At 41.6% G+C, this 27488-nt stretch overlaps 1 protein-coding gene across 1 annotated transcript in view; it reads right to left on the bottom strand.

Annotated features, from left to right (window-relative positions):
• grin2da (glutamate receptor, ionotropic, N-methyl D-aspartate 2D, a) overlaps window positions 1-27488 on the bottom strand; it is a 254280-nt gene that overhangs the window by 55191 nt on the left and 171601 nt on the right. The window contains exons 8-11 of the mRNA XM_060903952.1: window positions 21555-21680; window positions 21107-21336; window positions 17213-17373; window positions 10297-10484 (exon numbers count right to left, since the gene is read on the bottom strand). Coding sequence (XP_060759935.1) covers window positions 10297-10484; window positions 17213-17373; window positions 21107-21336; window positions 21555-21680 — 705 coding nt within the window. The remainder of the gene's footprint in view (window positions 1-10296; window positions 10485-17212; window positions 17374-21106; window positions 21337-21554; window positions 21681-27488) is intronic.

The raw sequence follows: 27488 nt of genomic DNA, 5'->3' as shown, positions 1-27488 counted from the left end.
TTCCAACCAGTACTACTGAGCCTTTTCATTGTCTGCCTGCTATCTCGTTATTCTGACCCCTGCTAGTATTACTCTCTTGTCTTTTGCCTCGCCTATTTTGTGTTGTTTGCCTGATCGATCCACCCTCGTCTGGTTACCGACTATGTCTCTCGTCACACGATTTGGCTTTGTTTGCAGTCTGCTTCTCAATCTCTTTCTGCACATAAATCCGTAAGTGCCTGCAATCTGACAACATCATTCCTGTCATAAAAGTTCCTGCCCAGTTCCTAGAGAACCAGCTATTTGTAAAAGGAGATAAATTTGTGTTCCATGCAGGGTTAATATAGTTAACAAAAGCTAAAACTCATCTCATTATCTCTAGCCGCTTTATCCTGTTCTACAGGGTCGTAGGCAAGCTGGAGCCTATCCCAGCTGACTACGGGCAAAAGGCGGGGTACACTCTGGACAAGTCACCAGGTCATCACAGGGCTGACACAGACAACCATTCACACTCACACCTATGGTCAATTTAGAGTCACCAGTTAACCTAACCTGCATATCTTTGGACTGTGGGGGAAACCGGAGCACCCGGAGGAAACCCACGCGGACACGGGGAGAACATGCAAACTCCGCACAGAAAGACCCTCGCTGGCCATGGGGCTTGAACCTGGACCTTCTTGCTGTGAGGCGACAGCGCTAACCACTACACCACCGTGCCGCCCAAAGCTAAAACTATCAATGAAAAAAATTATTTTGCTAATAGAAATAAAAATGACAGTTAAAAAAAATAACTAAATAAAAACTACATTGAACAATGCAACATTAACTAAAATGAAATATAATTGCAGGTGAAATCAGCTTTGTTTTCATTTTCATTTTGTTTCCCCCTTGAGACAGAAATGAACTAGTTCCAGAAGGTGGCAATAATACTGGCTACTGTAAAACTCCAAATAAGAAGATGCTTACTGTGCAATGTCTGAAAATCTAAAACTAACACTAAAACTAAATAAAAACTAAACTAAAACCTAAACTAAACAATTCCTAAAAATTTAAATTAAAGTACTTATGCACTTGTAACACTAAGGCCCAATCCCAATTCTAATTTCTACCCCTACCCCTCCGCCTTCCCCTTGGCCCTTCCCCTTGAAACTGAGCTACAAGGGATAGGGCTTGAAATTCAACCCTTACGTATTGGGATAGCCCTTCAACGATCGCATACGTCATCGCGTACCTCCGTCAGCGTTTACGTTAGCAAAACGCGACCAAATGCGTCATTGGCTGCGACCAGCCGCTACAGTCAGAGGCAGAAATCTCTGCTGGCAGGGTGTGATTTGTTAACTAACACCACTGAATGGGATATCTTTGGCGCTTCGTGCACCACATCCGACAGAATGAGGTGTCAGAACACTCATGTAAACAATAAAAGCGAGAATAACAGAACAAAACGTACGCAGTAAAGCAACTGAAAACAATACTCACTCCCAAAGCTTTTTAGCAGCAGCTTGGATTTCAGAAATCGCTGCTCATTCTCAGCTCGAAAGCAAATCAAGCGGCGTGTTTCCTCTGGATAACAACTTAAAACACGTAAATAATGGAGAAAATACATTTATGACAATCTTTCGCCGCGGGAACCGCCATATTTCTGAAATCCGCATGAAATCTCGCTGAAATCCGCATGGCATTGTGGGAAATCACTCAAACCCCTTCGTTCGGAGTCAGCTCCAGGAAAATCTCCGTTTGGAGGGGTACAGAAGCCCTCCCCCTTCCCCTACCCCTCCGCGTTAACTGGGATTGGGATACCCCTACCCCTTCATGTGAACGCGCAAAATGGAGGGGAAGGGCCAAGGGGTTGGTCCAAGGGGTGAAATGGGATTCGGCCTAAAACTACAAAATCAAACTCATCTCATCTCATTATCTCTAGCCACTTTATCCTGTTCTACAGGGTCGCAGGCAAGCTGGAGCCTATCCCAGCTGACTATGGGCAAAAGGCGGGGTACACCCTGGACAAGTCGCCAGGTCATCACAGGGCTGACACAGACACAGACAACCATTCACACTCACATTCACACCTACAGTCAATTTAGAGTCACCAGTTAACCTAAGCTGCCTTTGGAGTGTGGGGGAAACCACAGCACCCAGAGGAAACCCACGCGGACATGAGGAGAACATGCAAACTCCGCACAGAAAGGCCCTCGTCGGCCACGGGGCTCGAACCCGGACCTTCTTGCTGTGAGGTGACAGCACTAACCACTACACCACCGTGCCACCCAAAATCAAACTGATTCAATAAAAATTAAAACTAATGAAAAATTCAAAACTATAATAATGATGGTTCCATGCAACCACAATCTCAATCCTTAGCTACATCAATAAAGAGGATGTTCTTATGGACCAGAATGAGGTCATCGCCATCAACAAGTGGCTGATCCCCACCACAGTGAAAGATCTACAGAGGTTCCTGGGGTTCGCCAACTTACACTGTCAATTCATCAGAAGGTTCAGTTCCATCACCATACCCCACAGAGACTTGTTTAAGAAAGGGCCCAAGCATTCCAATGTCTCAAGGAAGCCTTCAGGTTGGCTCCTCTCCTGAAACACTCAGATCCATCGAAGCTCTTTCTCATGGAAGTAGACGCTTCAAAGACTAGTGTAGGGGCTGTGACGTATCAGAAGTCTGATGAAAAACATTTCACACAGTGGCATTCTTTTCTAGAAAACTGTCCCTAGCTGAACGCAACTATGACATCAGCAATCAAAAACTCCTGGCAGTTCAAACAATGACTGTAAAAAACTTGGACGACATGGCTCCATGCCATTCCATTCTATAGAAATGAAGCCAAAATTCCTCCACAGTGTAGTCAAATTTGGGGTGAGAGTTTGCACATTAGGGATGTTCTGCTGCTGTCTGGAACCAGAGTCTGCACAGTAAAGATGACAAAGTCAGGTATACCTACTCATCTGGTAGGCCCACCCCCTTCTCTCAATACCAAGGTCCAGCATGTCACAGAATGTTGAACTTGCAGTGGCAACAATGCAGTTACAAGAAATGATAAAACAATGGTAGGTTAGACTAGGCTGCCTGTCAAACTTGACTACAAGCTCAGCTACTCCATAAAATGAACAGATAGGACACAATGCAGGTGCTGCAGCCAGTCTCTTTCAGCCAAGGCTGTCAATCATTTCATTTCCATGATTGTGCCAGAATCCACTCCAAACTTCACTTCCCAGAACACATTATGGCCTACAAGCATGGTTGCCGCAGAATACAACTCCCATCCACCTCGCTCACAATCATTTGAATACTGATTTCACACACACTTGTTTCCAACAATGTCCTCACCCTATATAAGCAGACTTCTTACAAGGACTCTTTGCAAAGTAATGCTTAGTGTGCCTTTACCTGACTTACCAAGCCTTTGTATTTTTGTATTCTTTGTATCCTGTTTTTTTTTTTTTATCTTACCTCGCTTCCTGGTTTTATATTTTGGATTTTGTCTAGTTCACGTTGTTTGCTGATCACTTGAGCCCTGCCTCTTCATTGTTTACAATTCTGCCTCATTTTTTGGATTTGTCTGTGAGTTTTAACAAAACCTTTAACTGCATTTTCTTGTAGACTGCTTGTAACACTGCACCTTATGATATAGTAGAATAACATTTTAAAAACTAATTTCTTGGGGAAAAATTGCAAATATCAGCATAGGGAAAACTAACTATTTGAATTAGACACTGTAGATGGAAAGACAGCATATATGTGAAAAATGACATGACTGTGGACTAACACACATGGGGATAGGTGGCACTTCAAATTATACTGCATCCAGCCAGCAAAGGTGCTAGACCTGTGGTTGCTTCACTTTTTAGAGATGTTATGTTTTCCATGTTTGTTTGTTTTTTTAATTAAATGTATTTTATTTAGTTACTTAGTTTTTACAATCATTATGTTAAACTACCCTTGGAGGAGTGGCACCACTGGCTGAAGGGGGCCCAGTACCCATTTGCGATATACAGTTGCGGTCAGAAGTTTACATACAGTGACATGAATGTCATCTTGGATATAAATGTCATGGCAATATTTGGGCTTTCAGTAATTTCTTTGAACTATTCTTTTTCTGTGGCAGAATGTACAGCATACATCTTTAATTAAAAAAACCCTAGAATTTGGTGCACAAGTTTTAATTTTCTTTGGGTTTTCTGAAATCAACACGGGGTCAAAATTATACGTACAGGGTCAAAAATTTACATACACTCATTGAGATTATTAATTCAGAGGTGCTGAAACTTCCAAAATGTCTCGTATCTTGCCAAGGCTGAAGTCTCTTAACTTCCTGTTAGTGATCATGATCAACTACAGCTGGTAATTCTCTGTTCCTTCATAAAAAGGGTTTGTTTGCAGCACTCATTGGATTGACCAACACACAAAATGGGAAAGTCCAAGGAGCTCAGTGCAGATCTGAGAAAGAGGATCACAGATATACACAACTCTGGAATGTCTCTTGGAGCCATTTCTAAACAACTGCAAATTCCAAGATCAGTTCAAACAACTGTATCCAAGTTATTGTGAGGTGTAGTCACTTTGCCAAGCCACTTTGCTTCAAGAAAACCCAAACTGTAACCCTCAGCTGAAAGGAAATTGGTTTGGATGGTCAGGAACAACCTGGAACAGCCCTGCCATGAACTGGAAGCTGATGGATCACTGTGTACAGTTCTTAATCCATGGATTAAGAGGCTGCTATCCAAGAAATAACCCCCTGCTCCGAAATTGACACCTTCAAGCTTAACTAAAGTTTGAAGCTGACCACATGGACAAAGAAAAAGTCTTCTGGAGGATAGCTGTATGGTCAGATGAGACAAAGATTGAGTTGTTTGGCCACAATGACCACCATATACTGGTACAGAGGGGCACTGTACCAGCTGGTGGTGGTGGTGGTGGTAGGATCATCATGCTCTGGGGCTGTTTTGCTGCAAGTGGAACTGGTTCATTGCACAAAGTGAATGGAATAATGAAGAAGGAGGACTACCTCAGAATTCTTCAGCATAAATCATTAGAAACTTGAACATGACTTGGGACTTGGGAGTTACAACAGGACAATGAACCCAAACACACATCAGAGCTGGTTGTGGAGGATGAAGCAGGCTAACATTAAGCTTAAAACAAGTCCTGACTTCAACTCTATTGAAAATATATAGACCGTGCTTATAAGTCGAGTTCATGCCAAGAAAAAAAAATCAATTGGACTCTACCAATTCTACCATAAAGAGCCATGAAATATCCAACCAGAATTCTGCCAGAAGCTTGTTCATGGTAAACAAAAATGTTTGGTCAAGGTGAATCTTGCGAAAATACTTTGTACCCAAATATTAGGTGTGCTTTATATATATTTTTGACCCTGTATGTATAATTTTGACACTGTTGATTTCAGAAAACCCAAAGAAAATTCAAATTTGTGCACCAAATTCTAGTGTTTTTTTTATTACTATTAAAGATGTATGCTGTACATTCTGCCACAGAAAAAGAACAGTACAAAGAAATTACTGAAAGCCCAAATATTGCCATGGCATTCATATTCAAGATGACATTCATGTCACTGTATGTAAACTTCTGACCATAACTGTATACTGACCAGAAGAATCAAAATAGCCAAGAGACTCAACTTACAACAGATAAGGTGGCCCTGTTTTTTTTCGAGGTCTGAGTTCACCCTCTCCTACCACTCAGAATCCAATAACATGAAAGCAAACTCCCTCTCAAGCCTTTACCCAGATCCTCTCAAGAAGTACAGCAAAAAGCACATACTACCACCAGCCTGTTTTGTGGGAACTTTAATCTGGGAGTTTGACAATGCGAGTGAGAATGTTCCAGAGAATCCACAGTCAGTGTTCTGCAGGATGGAAATATTTGCCCCAATAGTTGAGGAGTAAACTCATCACCTGGGCACACACCTTGCCTACTACTGGACACTAAGGCATCCATAAAACACACCAACTTCTCCAGGGGAAATACTGGTTGGCTCACATACTAGATCAAAAAGTTCATCTCTTAATGTACTGTTTGCAGTGGCGGAACTAGACTTTTTCCTTGGGGGGGGCAAGGGGGTGGCCAGGACTATTTCGGGGGGTCAATGGTTCCTACTACTACACACACAAATATGCACGAGCACTCATGATTAATGTTAGCGATTGTGTGCTGTATATCTGTTTTTTATGTGTTTAAATTATGCATTATTGTTATGATTATTATTTATTCTTACATGGTGTTGCACCTGTTCTCGTCTTGTGTTCTTGGCCATGTCATGACTTCTAATTATTTTTGTCTTTTTGTTATATATACATACACACCTTTCTTTCTTTCAACATTAAAATTACAGGGACTACAGATGAAAGAAAACTAGTCAGTGATTATTTCTAGTGCATTTACATGTTAATTAATACACATTGATCCTTCTTAAATAAATAAACTTATAAACAATACTTTCAATTTACAATCATGTTTAAGTAGCTACATATTAAGCACACAGAAGATGTCATTTTGAGTGTAATTTGTAGTTTATTAATGTACAAAATGAATACGGTGCATTTACCAACACCCTGACACCATTGACTGGAACTAAAATGCACATAGTAACTCAAGTCACACAGTTACTGACACACTGAGTCAGTTACACAGTCACACAGTTACTCACACACACAGGTACATATAGTCAGTTGTTCACACAGCCAGTAGTCCATCAAACCATCAACTTTCCACAAAAAAATAAATAAATCTCAACTGAAAAAAAAACTGGGCTCTAAATTGACCGTAGGTGTGAATGTGAGTGTGAATGGTTGTCTGTGTCTATGTGTCAGCCCTGTGATGACCTGGCAACTTGTCCAGGGTGTACCCTGCCTTTCGCCCGTAGTCAGCTGGGATAGGCTCCAGCTTGCCTGCGACCCTGTAGAAGGATAAAGCGGCTAGAGATAATGAGATGAGATGAGATGAGATGAAAAAAACTGTCTTTGTTACTCCTAGCATGACTTCCCTTATGAAAACAAAATGCAATATTTTCATGTCCAACATAGATATTACATTACAAGGGTTAAAATTACACTCACTGCCTACATCTTTTCTGTCCGCCAACTCCACACCCCCTTAATGCGTGATCATAAGCTACCATACCAGCAACGCCGAGTAGGTCCAACTTAAAGTAAAAAAACTAAGAACCCAAATCATCACACAGATATCTACCATCTCTCTGTAATCCGCAGCTAGCCTCTACAAATGACGCAAAAGATGCCACTGTTTATTAAGAACGTGCAGAAGGCATCTAGCTTCTAGCAGTAGCACAGTGCTCCGTACACTCTTTCCCTAGCAGAATGGGCGTTTTTTGCACTTACAACAAGAAGGTTGAGTGCCACGGTAATAAACACACTCCCTGTACTTCCTTCAAAAGAGGGTCTAGTCTTCAAAATACGCCATGATTTACTTAATTCTGAACATTGTTCATACTGCTAAAGGTCACTTCACATCACACACCTAGTTTTGACTACATCTGTGTTTTCACCTTTTCTATTGCCAAATAGAAGAATTGCCAAATCATTCTGATTTATGAAATGAAAATCGATTGGCCAGAAGATCCACTGACTGATCTTATTGAACTCGTGAACTTATTTTGGGATAAACTGCGGTCGTGTACTCACCGATATAGGTCAGTCTTAAAATCCATCTGGCTGAGGAGCAGCTGCCTTTTCTGTTCAATGGTTCCTTCTTCTTCTTTTTCTTCTTTCCCATGTCTTCTATTGTAAATTGGATTGCAACGCCTTGTGGTAGCTTGCATTGCGCCATCTACTGTACAGGAGGAACCTAGCAGTCACAGACTTCAATGCAACTGGCTTTTCTCGTGCGGTGCCGTAACATGTCAATCATCTGGGGGGGCACCTGGGGTAGCCAATCAGATTCCAGGGGAGGCTAGTGCCCCCCCCCCCAGCCACCCCTGTAGAATCCGCCCCTACCTGTTTGTGCTCAGTCCAACGTACCCACAACATTACCCAAAGGTAAACTCCTTCCACTGCCCATACTGACCATGGTCTCACATTGCCATTGACTTTGTCATGATTTTACCACATTCCCTAGGAAATTCATTCATCATGATGGTCACCGGACATTTTATCAGTCCCTCTACCTGATTCCCCTACCCAGTCTCCATTCAGCCTTCAAAACTGCAGACCTGTGTATTCAGACACTACAGGATTTACAAAAACATAGTAAGTGACTGGGGCACTTAATTCACATCTCAGGTATGGAGCATTTTTATGGACAACTTAGGGGTATCTGTCAGCCTCATATCTGGGGCTTAGGAGGATACCACCCCCAAGACAATGGGTAAGTTCAAAGGGCCAATCAAGAAGTGGGCCGAAAATCAAGAGAAATTCACTCACCCCTACATAGGCACCTTCAAATTTCTATAAGAAATCAACAAAGGCTTATACAAGCTTGACCTCCCATGCCACTGATGCCTTGCACCCACATTCTCAAAGCTCAATCCAAGGCCCCTTGACAACATCCCTCCTGCCACACCCCCAAGTCCTCTACACATTGAGGGACAATCAGACTACACAGTCAAGGAGATCCTAGACTTATGACGTAGAGAGGGGTCTGACTTTGTCTTTTGCTCAATTTACTCTGTTTGCAAATCACCTGACTTCTGCCTGTATTCTGACCTTGACTGTGCCTCACATTATGGATTTGTTTCCATGTTTTAAAATACAAGTTCTTAACCTGCAACCATCTCTGCTGTCTGAGAATATAAATACCTGATATCTCAGATTTTCACATAGTATATTTGTTCTAGAAAACTCTTGGATGTGTCAAGTAAGTAAGTAAAAAAATAAGTAAAATGTATATATAGTGCCTTTCCCAGACAAAGTCACGAAGTGCTTTACAAGAGTTATTAACAGCATAAAAAGGAAAAGGAATTGCATAAAAGATATGCAACACTAAAATACACAAAAAATACATAAAATGCAGACCAATGCAACATACTGCCCAAATGCCTATCTAAACAGATATGTTTTTAACTGCCTTTGAAAAGGGTCCACAGAATCAGCAATTCTTATAGGTGTAGGCAGAACATTCCACAGTTAAGGTGTTACAGCCTCAAAAGCTCAGTCACCACGGGTCTTCAGGCAGGTACATTGGACAGATAGTAGCTTTAGCCAATTTGACCTGAGTGAGTCTGCAGATGATTGAGGGTGAAGTAGTAGATCAGCCATGTATGCAGGAGCCTGACTGTGCAATGTTCTGTACTTAAGAGTGAGAATTTTAAAGAAGAAGCCTTTATTTTTGTCACATGTAGACTCAAGAACAGTAAAATTCCTCCTCTGTATTTAACCCATCTGAAGCAGTGAATACATGCATGCACAGAGCAATGAGCACACACACATAATCAGAGCAGTGGGCAGCTATGCTACATCACACAGGCAGCAGTTAGGGGTTAGGTGCCTTGCTCAAGGGCACTTTAGCCATGATAGAGAGGAAAGAGAAAGTGTTGTTCATTTACTCAACTCCCCTCACCTTTTTTCCTGCTGGTCCCAGGAATCAAACCAGCAACCCTTTGGGCTTCTTCTCTAACCTTCAGGCCATGGCTGCCCCCATTTAGTAAACTGGATATTAAATGCAACAGGAAGCCAGTGAAGAGATTTAAGTAGAGGGGTGATATGAGACAGTCTGTTTGACGTAGTGAATAATCTTGCAGCAGCATTCTGAATTAACTGCAGAAGCTCGAGGGCAGACTTATTAACCGAGGAAAAAGTCATTACAGTAGTTGATACAAGATGACATAAAAGCATGTACAGGTATAAGCATCTCTAGCTCTGCATTTGACACTACAGATCTCAATCTACTAATGTTTCTTAAGTGTAAAAACCAAGATTTGGTCAGCTGCTTAACACGATAAGACTGATCAAGCATAACCCCTAAATTATGCAGGTTGGAATGGGTAACAGAGGACCAATACATTCCCTAATCATGGGAGCAGCATTATTTGGAGCAGCAGTCAGAACCTCCGTCTTATTGGTATTAAGCTGTAAGAAAATTTTTGCTGTCCAGTCCCTAATAGAATTACATTAAATGGGTTTGTGGCACATAAAATCAAGTTTTTGTGGCATTATCTTTACCTGGAATACTTCATTACAGTATATTGCCATAACATCCTACATCATCCCACACTAATCGAAATCCAGTGTGAACCAATGTGTTCACCACGTCTTATGGCTTTGTGGCAACATTTTTTTTTTCATTAACATGCTAATTTAACTCACTTAATTGACCTCTAATCCTCTCACCATCTCCCACCAGCTGCAGCAAAGCAAGGTCTAGCGGTCGCTTCCAGCGTGAGTTCTTGTGCAGGGCAATGCCATATCCTGTAGTGGCAAACACCTTTCCTGAACCAATGGTCATCACTTTACAACCTTCATCTTTCCGTGCCATGTAGTTTAAAACAGCCGCATCGTAGATAAAGGCATCCAGTTTGCTGTAAGCAGAAAGTACGACATGACATAGAATGAAAGAAGAGAAAATTATTAATTAATTGTTAAAAGTGTGTGTGTGTGTGTGTGTGTGTGTGTGTGTGTGTGTGAGAGAGTATACAGTGCATATTCATACTGTATGCATGCACAATGCATTAGCCTGAGCTTAAGATGGCATGGGCACTTTCAGGAACCCTCCTGAAAGTCCCAAGTCTTGTCAAGTATTTGCACCACAATGATATCTGCAATTATATTTATCATTGGCAATATAAAGTGACCATGTCTTTCTTAATGTAATGTGCTGCATCTATTCCAAAAGTGGCAATATTAAAGGTATGTTTGCTGACTAAAAACAAAATACCAAAATCTTCCATATTTAACGAAGCAAAAATGGCAGCCATATTTGTTTACAAATTGTCACAGTCACATCTCCGACGTGTGACATCATGTTGTCTTCACAACCATGCGATATCAAACCATATTCGTCATTCATTCTCCATTGGGTAGAGTGATGTAATACGCATAGGATAAGCGATATGCTAACAATATTGCATGCTATCAAACCAAATGAATGGAACCCGCTAGAAGGGAATAGAATACATGTTTTTATTCCATTGAAAAAGTGTCTTGTATGTATAATAATTGTATATATTTGACAAATGCTACTATAATTAACTATTGTCAGTAAACCTGCTGAGAAAGAACAAACTACAAACATGGATGCTCTGAACTACAGCTCCCAAGACACACAGCGCCCTCTGTCTCCAGCCTACGGAAACTCAGCTGTCTCTCATTTCCTTAATCACCTGTCCCTCTATTTCATCTCATCTCATCTCATCTCATTATCTCTAGCCGCTTTATCCTTCTACAGGGTCACAGGCAAGCTGGAGCCTATCCCAGCTGACTACGGGCGAAAGGCGGGGTACACCCTGGACAAGTCGCCAGGTCATCACAGGGCTGACACATAGACACAACCATTCACACTCACATTCACACCTACGGTCAATTTAGAGTCACCAGTTAACCTAACCTGCATGTCTTTGGACTGTGAGGGAAACCAGAGCACCCAGAGGAAACCCACGCGGACACGGGGAGAACATGCAAACTCCACACAGAAAGGCCCTCGCCGGCCACGGGGCTCGAACCTGGACCTTCTTGCTGTGAGGCGACAGCGCTAACCACTACACCACCGTGCCGCCCCGTCCCTCTATTTAAACTCCCCAAACAAACACTCCAGTGCAAAGTATTGTTCTGCTTGCTCAGTACATACCAAGCCTTGTTTCTTCTGGCTGCTTCTTGTATTTCTGACCCTTTCGCTTTCTCTCTCACGTTTTCGCTCTTTGCCTTATCTTCCCAGTGTTGTTCACCGATCACCCAACCCCAGCTTGTTTATCAACTCTGATTCTAGTCTCTCGTCTTGGCTTTGATTGTCAGTCTGCACCTGCTCTCCTCTGTGCATACATCTGTAAGTGCCTGCATTCTAACAGGATACTTCACCAAACATGGATGTAGTGGAGGATACTAAGCAGACTGTTCTTAACACGCAGAGGCGCTTGCTTGGAGAACATCAACAGACGCTCGCCGACCTCAACACTCGGATGACACAATGCGCAACTGTGATGTCGCAGGCCCTCCTAGCACACCCCGAGTCTCCTCCTAGCCCTGCACTACAACTCCCCACACCGGAGAAGTTTCCCGGAGACACCATTGCATGTAAAGGTTTTTACTTCAATGTTCTATGTATTTTGCCACCATGCCGAATCTATCTGATGAGCACAAAATCGCTGTTTCTATCTTTTCTCACTGGCAAAGCACTCTGCTGGGCAACTACCATTTGGAACAAGAGCGGTGAGCAAACTAAGACATATGAGCAGTTCCTCTCCCTATTCAAGAGAGTTTTTGACCATGAACCAAAGGGGATTGAGGTTGGGGAGATTCTACTTGCCAGCTCTCAAGGTTCCCCAAGTGTTGCTGGATATGCTCTGAACTTCAGGATGCTAGCTGCTGCCAGTGGATGGAACAATCCAGCCCTGAAAGCAATCTTTCGCCAGGGTTTGCGCCCTGACCTAATCAGTGAACTGGCTTGTAGAGATGAGAACCTCACTCTGGACTCCCTCATTGACTTAGCTATTCATCTCAACCAACTGTTAAAGCACTGACCCTCTATCCATGAAAGTGCCAGGTCTGTTCAGTCAGACGACAGCTCACCCATGGAGGTTCCATGCACTAGGTTAACCCGTGCTGAGCATACTAGACGACACAAGGAGGGGTTATCCTACTGTGGGAGCCCCAAACATAACATCCGGCACTGTCTGGTCCGACCAGCCCATGTGACCCCAGCAGAAACACCAGCAAGATCTATGAGGCCAGTGAGAGAATTAAACTCTAAATCCTTTAAGATACCAGTCTTACTAAAGGTGGCATCCTCCACATATGTCCTATCTGCTTTTGTTGATTCAGGGGCAGAGGGGAACTTTATCAGCAGTACCATCGTGCAGAAGCTCAACCTGCCTACCACCCCTCTGAACAGTGCACTCAGCATTAGGACCATCGATGGAGGGCCCATAGGTGACGGGCTTGTCACCACATGCACCTAACCAGTTCAGATTCAAGTAGGAGCATTGCACAAAGAACTCATTTCACTGTACATGACCACAACCGTTGATCATGACATTATCCTTGGATATCCCTGGCTACAGCTGCACGACCCTCTGATCTCATGGCAAAGTAAAGAAATTCTTCAATGGTCACCCACTTGCTTCCAGAGCTGTCTTTCTCATCTTCAGGTCAAAGTATCTTCCATCTCAGTGAAGAGTCCTCAACCAGACTCTATGGACAATATTCCTGACTGTTATTGGGACCTTTTGGAGGTCTTCAGTAAAGGGAAGGCCTGTGGGCTACCACCACACCGGCCATATGACTGCGCGATTGACCTACTGCCAGGTATGTCACCTCCACGTGGTCATATTTATCCTCTATCCCAGAAGGAACACATGGCCATGGAGGAGTATATTCAGGAGGCCCTCAAACAGGGATATATTCGCCCTTCTAAGTCTCCTGCATCTGCTGGTTTCTTTTTTGTGGAAAAATGAGGAGGTGGACTAAGGCCTTGCATCAATTACAGAGGTTTAAACCAGGTCACAGTAAAGTACCCTTATCCTCTTCCCCTGGTTCCAGCAGCTCTAGAGCAACTCAGATCTGCAAGGATCTTTTCTAAGCTTGAGCTGTGCAGCACATATAATCTGATCAGGATAAAGAAGGGCAATGAATGGAAAACAGCCTTCAGCACAACCGCTGGACACTTTGAGTACCGAGTCATGCCTTATGGCCTTTCTTCGGTGCCCAGCATGTTCCAATGCCTTATCAATGACATGCTAAGGGACATGCTGGGCAAATATGCCATTGCTTATATTGACAACATCTTGATATACTCCTCAGATGCCCAAAGTCACCAGGAACACATCAGAGCAGTTCTCAAGTGTCTACTGGAGAACAATCTCTATGTAAAGGCTGAAAAATGTGAGTTTCATCAAAGTAAGACCTCCTTCCTTGGCTATATCATCAGCGCAGAAGGAGTAAGCATGAACTCATCTAAAGTATCAGCTGTCACTTCCTGGCTGACACCCAAATCCACGAAGGATCTTCAACAGTATTTGGGCTTTGCAAACTTCTACCACAGGTTCATTTGAGGTTTCAGCACTCTGGCAGCTCCCTTAACCGCATTGCTGAAGAAGGGTCCCAAGCGCCTACAGTGGAACCTAGCGGCAGAAGAAGCCTTTAGTCGGCTCAAGCTTGCCTTCACTTTGGCCCCCATACTCCAGAATCCCAACCCTACTAAGCCGTTCATCACAGATCTGTCTGGCACTGGAGTAGGGGCCATCCTTTCCCAATGTTTTGGGGAAAAACAGAAGCTACACCCAGTGGCTTTCTTTTCCAAGAAGCTAACTTCAGCAGAAAGGAATTATGATGTGGGGAACAGAGAACTGCTCACCATTAAACTAGCCCTTGAGGAGTGGTGGCATTGGTTAGAGGGAGCCACTCACCCCTTCGTAATTCTCACAGATCACAATAACCTAGAATATCTCAAGAAAGCCAAAAGGTTAAATCCACACCAGGCCAGGTGGGCATTATTCTTCACCCAATTCGACTTCACAATTTCATTCCATCCAGGTTCCAAGAATACCAAAGCAGACGCTCTATCCAGGGCTTCCAGTCCATCCCACCAAGACTCAGTTTCTCATCCCATCCTCCCACCACAGTGTTTCGTACAATCCATCACCTGGGAACTGGACAAGGAAATAAACAAGTCACAAACCCAAACCCATCCCATTCATCTCCCACCTGGTCTTCTCTATGTACCCAAGCATCTTTGCAGCAGACTCATTACCTGGGCTCATGCATCTCCCTCCACTGGACATCCGGGTAGTCAATGCACATACCAAATGTTAAGGAACAAGTACTGGTGGGAGAACATGCTCACGGAAATCAACCAGTTCGTCGCTTCAAGCAAAGGTTCCAAACCCCCCCCACCCACCCCCACCAGCAAGTTATGCTCTCTACCTCTCTTCCTCAAAGGCCCTGGTCACACCTAGCAATTGACTTTATCATGGATCTCCCTCCCTCTCAAGGCAACACCACTATAATGGTAACCATTGACTGATTTTCAAAGGCATTGAAACTCATCCTGTTGCGTGGCATCCCCAAAGCCGCTCAGACCACAGAGCTGTTATTTCAACAAGTCTTCAGGTACTATGGCATCCCTGAGTATATAGTTAGTGACCAGGGATCCCAATTCATTTCATGTTTTTGGACAAGCTTCATGGAGAGGTTGGGAGTATCCGTAAGTCTCACATCTAGCTATCACCCCCAGTTAAACAGCCTAGTAGAGAGAGAAAATCAGGAGATCGGGTGTTTCTTGAGGATCTACTGCATACATAACCAGGGGGACTGGGTGCGCTTCCTTCCCTTGGCCGAGTATGCACAAAACTTGCTTAAACAGTCAGCTACCCAGCTAACACCGTTTCAATGCATATTCGGATACCAACCACCCTTGTTTCCCTGGGACGACATACCCAGCCAGGTACAAGCCATTGATGACTGGTTCAGATGCAGTCAAACCATCTGGGAGGAGGTCCATCAGCATCTAGAATCAGTCTGCGCCAAGTACAAAGAATATGCAGATAGGCATAGAGGACAGACTCCAAACTTTTTCCCTGGCAACAGAGTATGGGTGGCCACGAAGAATCTGAGAGAACCCAACACCTGTAGAAAACTCCAGCCACACTACATCGGGCCATTTAAGGTTTTAATGAAGTGTCATACCGTCTTGAACTCCCCCCTCACAGCCAAGTATCTCCTACATTCCATGTATCACACCTGAAACCTGCTATCCCAGTGCCCCTTGCCAGCAACACACCAGTCCAGGAACACCCTACACTTAATCTAGAGGGAGAGCCCATCTACCAGGTAAATAAGATCCTTGACTCAAGACGAAGAGGAGGCCAAGTAGAGTACCTGGTAGATTGGGAAGGATATGGACCTGAGGAACAAAGTTGGGTCAAGTCCAGGGACATTCTCGACCCACTTCTGAAACAGAAGTTTCATGCCCAATATCCCAACAAAGCAGCATCCAGAGGTAGGGGTCGTCCAAGAAAGAATGTAGCTTCCGGAGGTAGCTCCTCGGGGGTTCTGTCAGTAAACCTGCTGAGAAAGAACAAACTACAAACATGGACGCTCTGAACTACAGCTCCCAAGACACACAGCACCCTCTGTCTCCAGCATACTGAAACTCAGCTGTTTCTCATTTCCTTAATCACCTGTCCCTCTACTTAAGCTCCCCAAACAAATACTTCAGTGTGAAGTATCATTCTGCCTGCTCAGTACATAACAAGCCTTGTTTCTTCTGACTGCTTCTTGTATTTCTTACCCTTTTGCTTTCTCTCTCACGTTTTTGGTCTTTGCCTTATCTTCCCTGTGTTGTTCATCGATCGCCCGACCCCAGCTTGTTTATCGACTCTGATTCTAGTCTCTCATCTTGGCTTTGACTGTCAGTCTGCACCCGCTCTCCTCTACGCATACATCTGTAAGTGCCTGCATTCTAACAACTATTTCATGAAATAACTTTCCTAAGGAATCTCATGTTAATTCAAAAATCAGCACTGTCTAAATAATTACCCTTACCTCTTATATGACTGAACAAATTTAAGTTATAGAAAGCTACAATATAGGAGAACTCTTCTTCATTAAACCCCAAATTTGCTAAGAGAGCAAATACTGCTTCAAATAAAACCAAAAAGCTTAGTTGTTTGGAAAATGTGTTTGGGGAAAGCAGCAATTTCAGTGTAATTATGGTGTTTCCGGTGCCTTCACACAAAGGATGGAAGTCTGCTTTCACACCCACTCTGAGATAGACAGGATCCGACAGCTGACAAAATAATTAATGCCTATGCTGTAACCCACATCTGTCTTTCCTGCTACATTAAAAGGAACTCTTAATGGTTTCTAGAGCTGTGCTAAAGACAATTGATATCCATTATTTTTGTCTAGAATACATTAACACAGCTTTTGCATCCATATCCTTAAACCCAGACCAATGTAAGCAGTATTATTAAAATCTCTACAGAATTAACCACTGGAAATAGGAACAAATAATGTAGCTTAGTATGGGAGTGAAGGTTTATTGTATAAGACCATAGTAGTTCATGATCTTTGTCAAAAGATATCATCCACTCACCCAGTCTTGAGGTTGTCAATGGCCTCTTCGACTCCTCTCTGGTTGTTGCGCACCATAAATTGATGCATGTTAGGGTAGTTGCTGCGAATGTTCTCTTCTGTGCTGCCATTTGGGACAGTGCCAAAGCGAAGGGGAGGGTACTGCTCTGTGGGCTGCTGGAACTACAGGCAAAAAAAGTGGGGAATCTAAACAGACATGTCTGGCCCAATCTATGACTGGCATTCCTGTCAAAAGAAAAGGGACTTTTTTTTTGCCACAAGACAAGGTGCGATCAAAAAGTTCAGAGACTCTTCCTGTTGTGAAAGAACAGAGCATGCAGCAGAAGTGAGCAGTAACTTTTGTGAGTCAATATGTAGCGTGACATCACACTGTCAACATCATGACTTGTGTTACACGCATTATTGTGGCAACATCCATGTATGCGTGAACTCAAGAAATCAGCTAAAGGTGAAGCCCTTGAAATACTTAAGTAAGCCTATGCCAATGAAGCAATGAGCTGGGCAAGGTGTTTTGAGCAGCATTTGCACTTAATGGGAGCAGAAGTCAGGGCAATCTGACAATCCTGACACAGAATGTGCTCAATTTCTTCAACATTTTTGAGGGTTGAGCTCATGAAGCATTTCAAGCATTTCCATTGCCAATTTCCTGAGTTTAACACAGAATGTAATGTTTGCTCACTGCTCAACTTTGACATTCATAGTAAAACTGCAAATGCAGGAGTAACACAGGTCACAAAAATGCATGTAACACAGATCCCAGTGTTGACAACATGACATCATGTAGCATACTACCTCACGAAAGTTACTGCTCGCTCCTGCTGCGTGTGCATGACTGTGACAAGCACTGTTCATTCACAACAGGAACTTGGAATTGTTTGTTTGATCCTCACACAGCAGAGTTCAAAAGTCTAACATTTTTATTAAACTAATACTGTTTAGATTAAATAATATTTCTCAAACATGATTATTGCAAAAAAAAAAAAAAAAAAAAAAAAAATATATATATATATATATATATATATATATATATAAAAAATTTTAATTAAATTTTTTTAACCTATTATCTCCTAAAAGCAGTTGCAAAAAGACTTAATCCATGGATAATCAATGGAATTACTAACAGGTGTTAGTCTTAAGAAACATACATTCCATATGTGTAAGCCATGTGTTGTCAAGTAACAAACACCTGTTTGAACACAAGGTTGCTCACAAGTGTATTTGATATCAGGGTACCTTGGGCCAAAACTCAGTGATTGATTTTGTGACTGCATCACCAGTATCAGCAATCTTACAATGTTATGTAGTCCGTCTCTGTGACTGAGGTTACTAGGGTGGCTAGAGAACCACCAGGATGCAGGTGAATGAGATTCAGCTGGAGATATTGAATGCATTTGAGATTGTAGGATGAGACTGTATTATTGTATTAACTGGAATGGTAGATTCAGGAGTAACAGTGAGATTCAGAAGTAACAGTGCAGGTTCCACACAGGCTCTTGAACAGTAGACCAGCTTTTCACTCTTGCCCAGCTTTGCTATGTCATAGAAGTATTCCAAACCAGTCCACGTGCATTTTGTGGACTTAGAGACGGCCTATGATGGTGTGCCTTGACATTTGTTGTGGGATGCACTAAGTGTGTGTGCCACTACTTTGTGCAATCTGGTGACTCTATGAGCACAGTGAGAGAAGTGTCCACCTTCTTGTCATGAAGTCAAAACTGTTTAAGATGGCTGTCAGATTCCATCTGTGTCTCGTCTCTATTCTACTTTGTGGTTTTCAAAGACAGGATATCAAGACACACTCAGTATTGGAGCGGTGTCCAGTATTTTTCCAAATGATGTTGCTCTCTTGGCACCAACTGAAGCAGACCTCCAACATGCACCTGCATGTTTTACTGCTGAAAGTCAAGCAGCTGTAATGAAGGTCAACACCTCCAAGTCCAAGGCCATGATTCTCTCCAGGAAAAGAGTGGAATGTTTTCTGCAGCTGAGGGGATAGACCTTGCCCTTAGATCAGGAGTTTAAGTACCCTGAGATCTTATTCATAAATGCTGGAAAAGGAGTGTAAGATTGACTTATGGTCAGAAACTGTGGGTAATGACTGAAAGAATAAGGCCACAATTACATGTGGCAAAAATGAGGTTCCTCTAAAGAGTTCTGTTTATAATCTCCATGATAGGGTGAGGAGATTGGCAATTCTGGGGAGGCTTGGCATAGAGCAGTTTCTCCTCTGAAACACAAGAATCCAGTTAAGCTGGTTTGGATACCTTTGAGGATGCCCTCTGGTCAGCTTCTGCTACTAGTATGTTCAACTGGGTGTAAATACTGGGGCAAAGGACTCAGGACCAGCTGGAGAGATTATATTGCACAGTTAGGTTGGAAGAGAATACTCTGGAGAAACTAGAATCTATAGCCAGTCAGGGTGAATCTCTCGGCCTGTTGCCATGACAACTCCCACCAGGAAAATAGAAATGAATAAATGAACGAACATTTAAGTCAGTCATTTTATTTGTCATATGCACATATAGTATGTACAGTCAAAAAAGAGCAGCTGAGACTAAACTGACACATGGTAAATGTCCTATAAAAGTAAAGTGAGTAATGCACTTAAGGTGACATTTAAAATACTTAAAGTTGCATACAGTTATTTAGTAATCTGATGGCCTACAAATAAAAACTGTTCCTCATCCATGACTGTAAGCTTCAAAGCACCTACCAGACACGAGCTTGATTAAACAGGTTATGAGCTGGATGAGTGCAATCCACCATAATATTGTGAGCCTTCGTCAAGAGGTGTATCTGGTAGATATTATCTAAGAACTGTGATTCATTCAGTTGCCTTTACCACTCTCTGCAGGGTTTTTGCAATTGGTGGCAATGCAGATGCCAAACCAGACACTAATATAGCAAATCAGGATGCTCTCAAAAGTGCAGTGGTACAAGCTTCTGAGAATGGTATGGGGCAGACAAATTTTCTTGAATCTCATTAGGAAGTGAAGTCTCTGGTTGGCAGACCTTGCCATCTGGTCCAAGTAAGGTCATCAGCAATGTGCATACCCAGAAACTTGAAGTTGATGACTCCATCCACAACAGCACTGTCAATGTGTAAAGGTAAAGGAGCATGCTCGCTCTCCTGCATCTTCTTAAAATCTACAATCATCTTAGTTTTGCTAATATTGAGACAGATGCTCCTTTACCGTTACACATTGACAGTGCTGTTGTGGATGGAGTGACAATAAGGTGACATTTATTACATACAGTTATTATCACAGCACCACTATGATAGTGCTCTGATCTAATTGTCCCAGTTGGTGATGAGGCCTAGGATAGTAGTGTCATTAACAAACTTCAGGATGATCTTTGAGTTGTGCTTAGTGATAGAATTGTGTGTGCAAATGAAATACAGAAGTGAGCTGAGCATGCATCCTTGTGGGATCCTGTGTTCAGAATCAGCATGGAAAACATGGAGTTGCCAATCTTCACTTCCTAAAATCTGCCAACCAGAAAGTCCAGTATCCATCTGCACAGTTGGGTGTCCAAGCCTTTAAGCATTAAGCTTGGTGATGAGCTTAATTGGGATGATTGTGTTGAATGCTGAGCTATAATCAATGAACAGCATTCTAATATAGGTGTTCTTTTTGTCCAAGTGCAATTCTATAATACCACAGAAATGGCAGCATTTAATTAGATCCTCAGAGTCACATGCAGGCTGAATCTCACATTGCAGAATACCATACTAAATATTCTGCAAGGATACTATTCACGTCATTATTATATAGGCATACTTCTTAGAGTACATCCAAAATATATAATCAAAATTATACATAACAGTAAAGTTCTACATTCATTTGTTGACAAATTTTTAAAATGTAAACACTAGAGTGTATGGTTTGATTACCTTCTTGTCACTGAGGCCAGACACCGTGTCTATGTACTCCTCTTGAATCATAAAGGCAGCCAGGTTAGCAGTGTAGCTTGCCAAAAAGATAACAGCGAAGAAAGCCCAAACCAGCACCATGATCTTACTTGTGGTTCCTCTTGGGTTTTCTACAGGAACTGAGTTATTAAAGACCAGAGCCCACAGTAGCCACACAGATTTTCCTATAGTAAACTTAGATCCTCCTGCCCCTGAGAGAGAAATGACAAACATTAGCACATCTTACAGCTGTCAGGAATAAAGGGAAAAGACTGTACAAAAAGTGAGTGTGGAATCAGACATGCTCTGTTGATTCAGATTATTATAAAATGACTGCATATTTCAATCTAGTAATAAGCAAAGTTATGCACTGCTGATTTCATCTCTAGATGTGCCTAAGGCAAAAAATCTTTTTAATAATTTTACTGACGCTTTCCACTTTGTAGACTTCGGTTGTATCCAACAGGGCTGAAAAACTCAAAGATAAAAACGGTCACGGCCACCACAGACAGGCACATGACGAACATCATCACCCATACTGCAGGACTATAAGGCTCTGATGGGAAACAAGTGGGGGGGGGGGGGAGAGAGCAGATAATAAATAAAATGATAAGGGTGGCAATCCACAAAAGTCATAAAGGATGAAGATCCACATAAAACATCATAAGTCTGGATTTATAGATTTTGCACCAAATGTAATTAATTGTTCGGCTAGACACTGTGGACACAGAAATCAAAACTCAGTCTCAATAGCTGAATACAGACAAGTGACAGAAAAGGTTTTATTAAGTATTTGGGTCATCATGAGCTCCCAGAATTCTGGACAACACTTTGGCACAGATTCCATGGAACTGCACTGGAAATTCATTCTTTCAAAAGATATCACAGGAGGTTTAATGATTGTAGTAGAGAGCATTGTCTAACATGTCAGTTCAAAATCTCCTATAGTGGTGTTTAAATGGGTTGAGATCTAGTGACTGTGAAGGCCATAGCATATGACTTACAAAATTTTCCAACTTATCAAACCATTCAGTGAGCCCTCATGCCCTGTGGATGATGTCAGAGTTATCCTAGAAAAGACCACTTTCATTAGGATAGAAATGTTTCATCATAGGATAAAGGTTATACGTCAGAATAACTCTGTATTAATTTACAGTTACTCTCCCCCCTATGGCAAGCAGACCCAAATCATGACAACAAAATTATTCCCCTACCCAACCCACTTGCTTTGTCCACTTCAAGAATTTGGCAAAGAATGATTAATCCCCTGTTACTTTTTCCACATCTGTGTAGACCAGCATCTATGGTTTTTGCACCAGTGAGCCTTCAAATGCGAGTTGTTACCTGAGAAAGGTGCTCTTTTGTTTTTCCTTACATAGCACACCAATGCACAAGAATGATGAATGAACAAGGAGTTTCAACTACAATTTCCGCCCCAATTTACTGATATCTCACCAACAGATCTAAATGCAGATGAGATTTTAGTCACTGTTCCTATTGAAACAGTTAAGCAATTTCCATTCACTAAAACAAAGAGGCCCAAACTTGTTCCAGCATGACATCACTGATCACAAAGCAAGGTCCATAAGGACATGATTTGCCAAGGTTAGTTTGGATGAACAATATGTTCCAGCTGTAGTACATCTAAAAACATGAGGAAACAAAAAACCTTCAAAATTGTTACCGTATAATTATAAAAGTGGTTAATATAAATACGGTATCAGTAGCATCACTACTATAGGTAAGGTCTAGTAAAAACGACTGATTGAACTTAATTGATTTAACTTAATAATAGATTTTTGGATTTATCAATTATCAGTTATCACATTATTACAGATTATTATCAAAATGGTCAGCCATATTTTTTGCTGTGCATTTCTTTAGGCACTTAATGAAGGAACAATACAGAAGGACCCTTGTTTTTAATCGGTCAACCCTGCATGGAAAGGAGGAATCCGGAAAGTAAAGGAATGAGCCTGTGCAAGGAGAAGGCATGAATTATGTGAACTCAGGATGTTACATGCCATCAGGCAGATATCTGCGAATGTAGACGGCTAACGTGTGGACAGCTAAAATCATTGGTTATACAAATGGATTTCCTTGTAACTGTTAAACCAAAAAATTGGGGAACCCTCACAAATTATCTTGAGCCCACCATGAATCATCAGAGCTGTGAAATGTGGGGTGTGTAGGCTTATACATGCATTAGTTGTACAAAACGGAGTTATGAAGTACATAAACTTTATATAGCCTGTGTATAGCATTTTGGAACTTTTTTTTTTAATGGACTTCTGAGTCTGCTAGGAGATCAATATTTTTTGATAATGTATGTTGGCTGACTACTGGTGTAAAATAATTCATATTTTCAAAAATGATGTGTAAATAATTTAATAGACTAACTTGGCAATTTGTCTGTAATGAACACTTTTTTTTTTTTTAAATAGTCCTTCTCTACCTCATACTTGCAAGGGAAATGTAGGCCTATCCCAGATTCTGAACAAGTCAATCACATTGGAGACTACTAAATCAAAATGTATCATATTGTTTTCGATTCAGTTTCACCTTATGAATTGAAATCATTTGGTATCATGTGGAAACCTGACCCTCCTAACCACTCCTGCTATGATGGCAACATTTAGATGTTTTCTGGAAAAATGCAATATTTCTAGTTCAAGTCTCAAGAGAGTAGGCAACTGTATACATATACTGCCTGAGCTATTCCATTGCTATCACACTTTAGATATTTCTCCTTCCTCAAACACAAACCCTACAGAGAGAACACTTAAAATCTCAGGCCTCAGTAAGTTATAGTACGCTTAATTCTCTGGAGGGATGCCATTCTCTTTTTATCCAAAATTTGGTACACATGTTCAGAAAATTGTTTTCTGATATACACATAATCATGTATTAAGGCCATTGTGGTAACAAAAGAAAATCATATCCCTTAGAATTTAAGCTGCTTACTGACACTGCCCATGTCCATTTGCACAGCCAAGCACAGTTTCTCTGGTTTTTATCAACACCTGATGGTAGTGATTTACTGTTCCTTTCCCTATAAGAACATTCTATCCCAAGCAACCTCTGGTTTTTCTATGAATCCTAATCATTTGGTCTGATAATTGCTCTGTCAATATCAATATTTTGACAATTTACAAGTAATGTTGCCTCTTATCATTGGTAAAACGTCTGACAGCTGAAAAGATCTGGAAAAGGCCATCACAGAGTAGGCTGGCCAAACAGTGGAACAATGGTGGCAGAGGATCAGGACCCTGACCTCAGCAAGGGCAGCCAACCATTTGTGTTTGTCTCGCAGTTTCAGTATGCCTGTGACAAGTGGCTGCTGACTGAGGGACATGACATTGGGTGAAGGTGATGTGTGTGCATGTGTGTTATTCATGAATAACTGCCAGTGCCTGTCATTATTCAGTTCTGTTGATTTAAAGGTAGTGGTTAGTCCTCACCTCACCCATCTGCTTATTTTGAGAAATAATTGTTTAAATTTCTCCCACTAGCATACTGTCCAAGAACAGTATGCTAGTGAGTGAAATTTAGGCAATCGTAGTGAGATGTAGTGTAGTAAGATGAAACCATGAGCCATGCATTCAATCGCATGAAAGTTAATGATGATAGTCAGCAAGACCAGCCAAATAACACTTTTTTTTTCCTACCCATATTTTTCTATTATCAGTGATGGGCTCTATCAAGTGATATAAGGCATTGAAATTAAAGGGGGCTATAACTCAGTTGTTGATCCTGAGGAGCCATGGGGAGATACTTTTCTTTGCAACCATTTACGTATGTAAGGAAACACAAAACTGTCTAATGGTCCATTTCTATTGGCCAGGCATACATACATGGAGATGTATAGAGGTAGTGTGTGACATCCTGTGAATGTCAGGTAGTGAATCCTCTAGCCACCCCAGAAGTGCCACTGTGCTCTCTTCGATTAGTAGAGGTTTCCTTCAAAAAACTGCCATGGACTTTGTCAGGCCAACAGATTGGAGTGCACAGTGGCATCATTTAATGTTAGTTGTAATTGATTATGAAATGCTATATCTGGGACCAATGCCTCATCAGAAGAATCTGCACACTTGTGCTGTGGAGGAGCTCTTCTGAACGTCACTGAAAGACATTCTGATCATCCAGGGCACTTTCATATTATGAACACTTCACAAACTTTATGAATTATCAGGAATTATGTTGAATTGTACCAGCTCTTACCATCCTTGAATAGATAATGGAATGATTAGTGGAATGATTTAATCAAATGCTTTGCTACAGAAATGTAAATTCTGGCTGTATAACAGGGAACGTGGCCACATGAGTTTTCACCGGGAGATCAAGTGCCTATTTTATACCCAGGCTGAGCTCCAAATTAATGGCAAGGTTTCTTTGTGTTGGTGCTGTTGACTATGAGGTAAGGTATACATATGCATTGCAGATAAGCCACCTAAATCTCTAAAAATCACAAAGATAGGCTGTCCCTGTGGCTTCGCTTCCCAAGAGGAAGGAACTGGGACCAGAAGTGAATCTATAAAGTGAGGCTCAATCCACTCACATAAAAAGGTGGTTCACGATGAGCTCCAGGGCTGTGCGCTATATGGGGGTAATTGAGGAGTCCTATAATAACTGGTCAAGCTCCGTCATCTTTGTGCCAAAGGTGGATAGTGTGGTCCAAATTTTGTGTGAACTTCAATTTGTTCAACTTCATAAGTGTCTAAATTTGATGCTTATTCAACTTCACACATTGATGAACTGCTCAGTCAGTTAGGTATTGGTCCCTTTTATTTGACACTTTTTTTGACTAAGGTATATTGAGATTCCCTTGTTCAGTGTCTCATGAGAAAACAACCTTTCCCACTCCATTTGATTGACATAAATTTGTCACCCATTCTTTCAGTTTGGAGTCCCAACCATGTTTCAATGACTCATAGACTGAATCCTTCACTCTCATGCTGCATACTGGATGACATTTAGCGGCAGATTGTCCAAAGGGGCCAGTAGGGCAGAGTGTCATCATTTACAGTACTATGCAAAAGTCTTAGGCACATGTAAAGAAATGCTGTAGACCAAAAATGGCTTAAAAATAAAGAAATGAAATGTTTCAACATTAAAAAAAATACTATAAACAGCAGTAAGCCATAAATGAAACAAAGTCAATATTTGGTGTGAGACAACCCTTTGCTTTCAGAAAAATAGTAGTCTCAGGTACAATGAGTGCAGTTTTATAAGGAAATGAGCTGTAGGTTTTACTGAGCATCTTGCAGAACCAGCCACAGTTCTTCTGGACACTGAGTGTCACACTTGCTTCTTATTTTTTGTAGCAAAACCCAGTAGCCTTCATTATGTTTTCTTCTTTAATCTGAAAAGTGCTGTCTTATGTAATATGCTGCTCAGATACAAATTTTTTCTGTAACATTTAATTTTGTGCTGGAAAATGAACATTTGGAACTCTAAAATGTTTTGTTCAAGATAATGTAGAAGATAATGTAGAAGTTCTAAAATAGAAATGTATAACAAAGTCTGTATGAAAAAATAGGGTGCCTAAGACTTTTGCACAGTACTGTATATCAACTGTTCAACAAATATTAATATTTATAAAGTCTTTATTCACAGCGTTACACATTTTACACATCAGGTAGCATTTGGTATTTCAGTTTTAAAATCAGACAGATTTATTGTCATTCAAACCATGTGAAATGATAAGAACGAAAGGCAGTTACCCAGGTCTTGGTGTGTGCAGCTTGAATAAGTAACTTTTTTATTTAGTTACTTATTCAAGCTGCACACACCGAGACTTGGATAACTGCGTTTCGTTCTTTTCATGTCACATGGTTTGAATGACAATAAGTCTGAGTCTGATTTTAAAAGTGAAATACCAAGTACTACCTGACAGAAACACTAACTGACAGGAAGCATCATGTGAGGCTGGGGAAGATCACCACAGACTCTCTGACCCTCAACACTGGAGTGCCACAGGGCTGCATATTGTCTTCAATGCTCTACTCTCTACACACAAAGGACTGCACCTCTAGAGCCATGTCTGTAAAACTTCTGAAGTTGGCAAATGACACAACACTAATTGATCTCATATAGAATGGTAATAAGTCGGCATACAAACAGAAGGTTTTTGGTGCAGTCATAACAAGCTGAAACTCAATACACTTAAAACTGTTGAGATGTTTGTGGACTTTAGGAGACAACCCTGTCAGCCACTTCCATTCATCATAAGTGAAACAGTGGTAACCCAAGTGGAGTCATTCAAATTCATGAATGAATTTGCTCTGGGTGTGTGTGCACACGTGTGTTCACTGCTTCAGATAGGTTAAATGCAGAGGATGAATCTCACTGTGCTTGAAGTGTG

This window comes from Neoarius graeffei, chromosome 22 (genome assembly GCF_027579695.1).
Source record: "Neoarius graeffei isolate fNeoGra1 chromosome 22, fNeoGra1.pri, whole genome shotgun sequence".
Taxonomy (NCBI): domain Eukaryota; kingdom Metazoa; phylum Chordata; class Actinopteri; order Siluriformes; family Ariidae; genus Neoarius; species Neoarius graeffei.
Note: the sequence above shows the minus strand (reverse complement) of the source record. Positions and strands in the feature narration are given on the sequence as shown.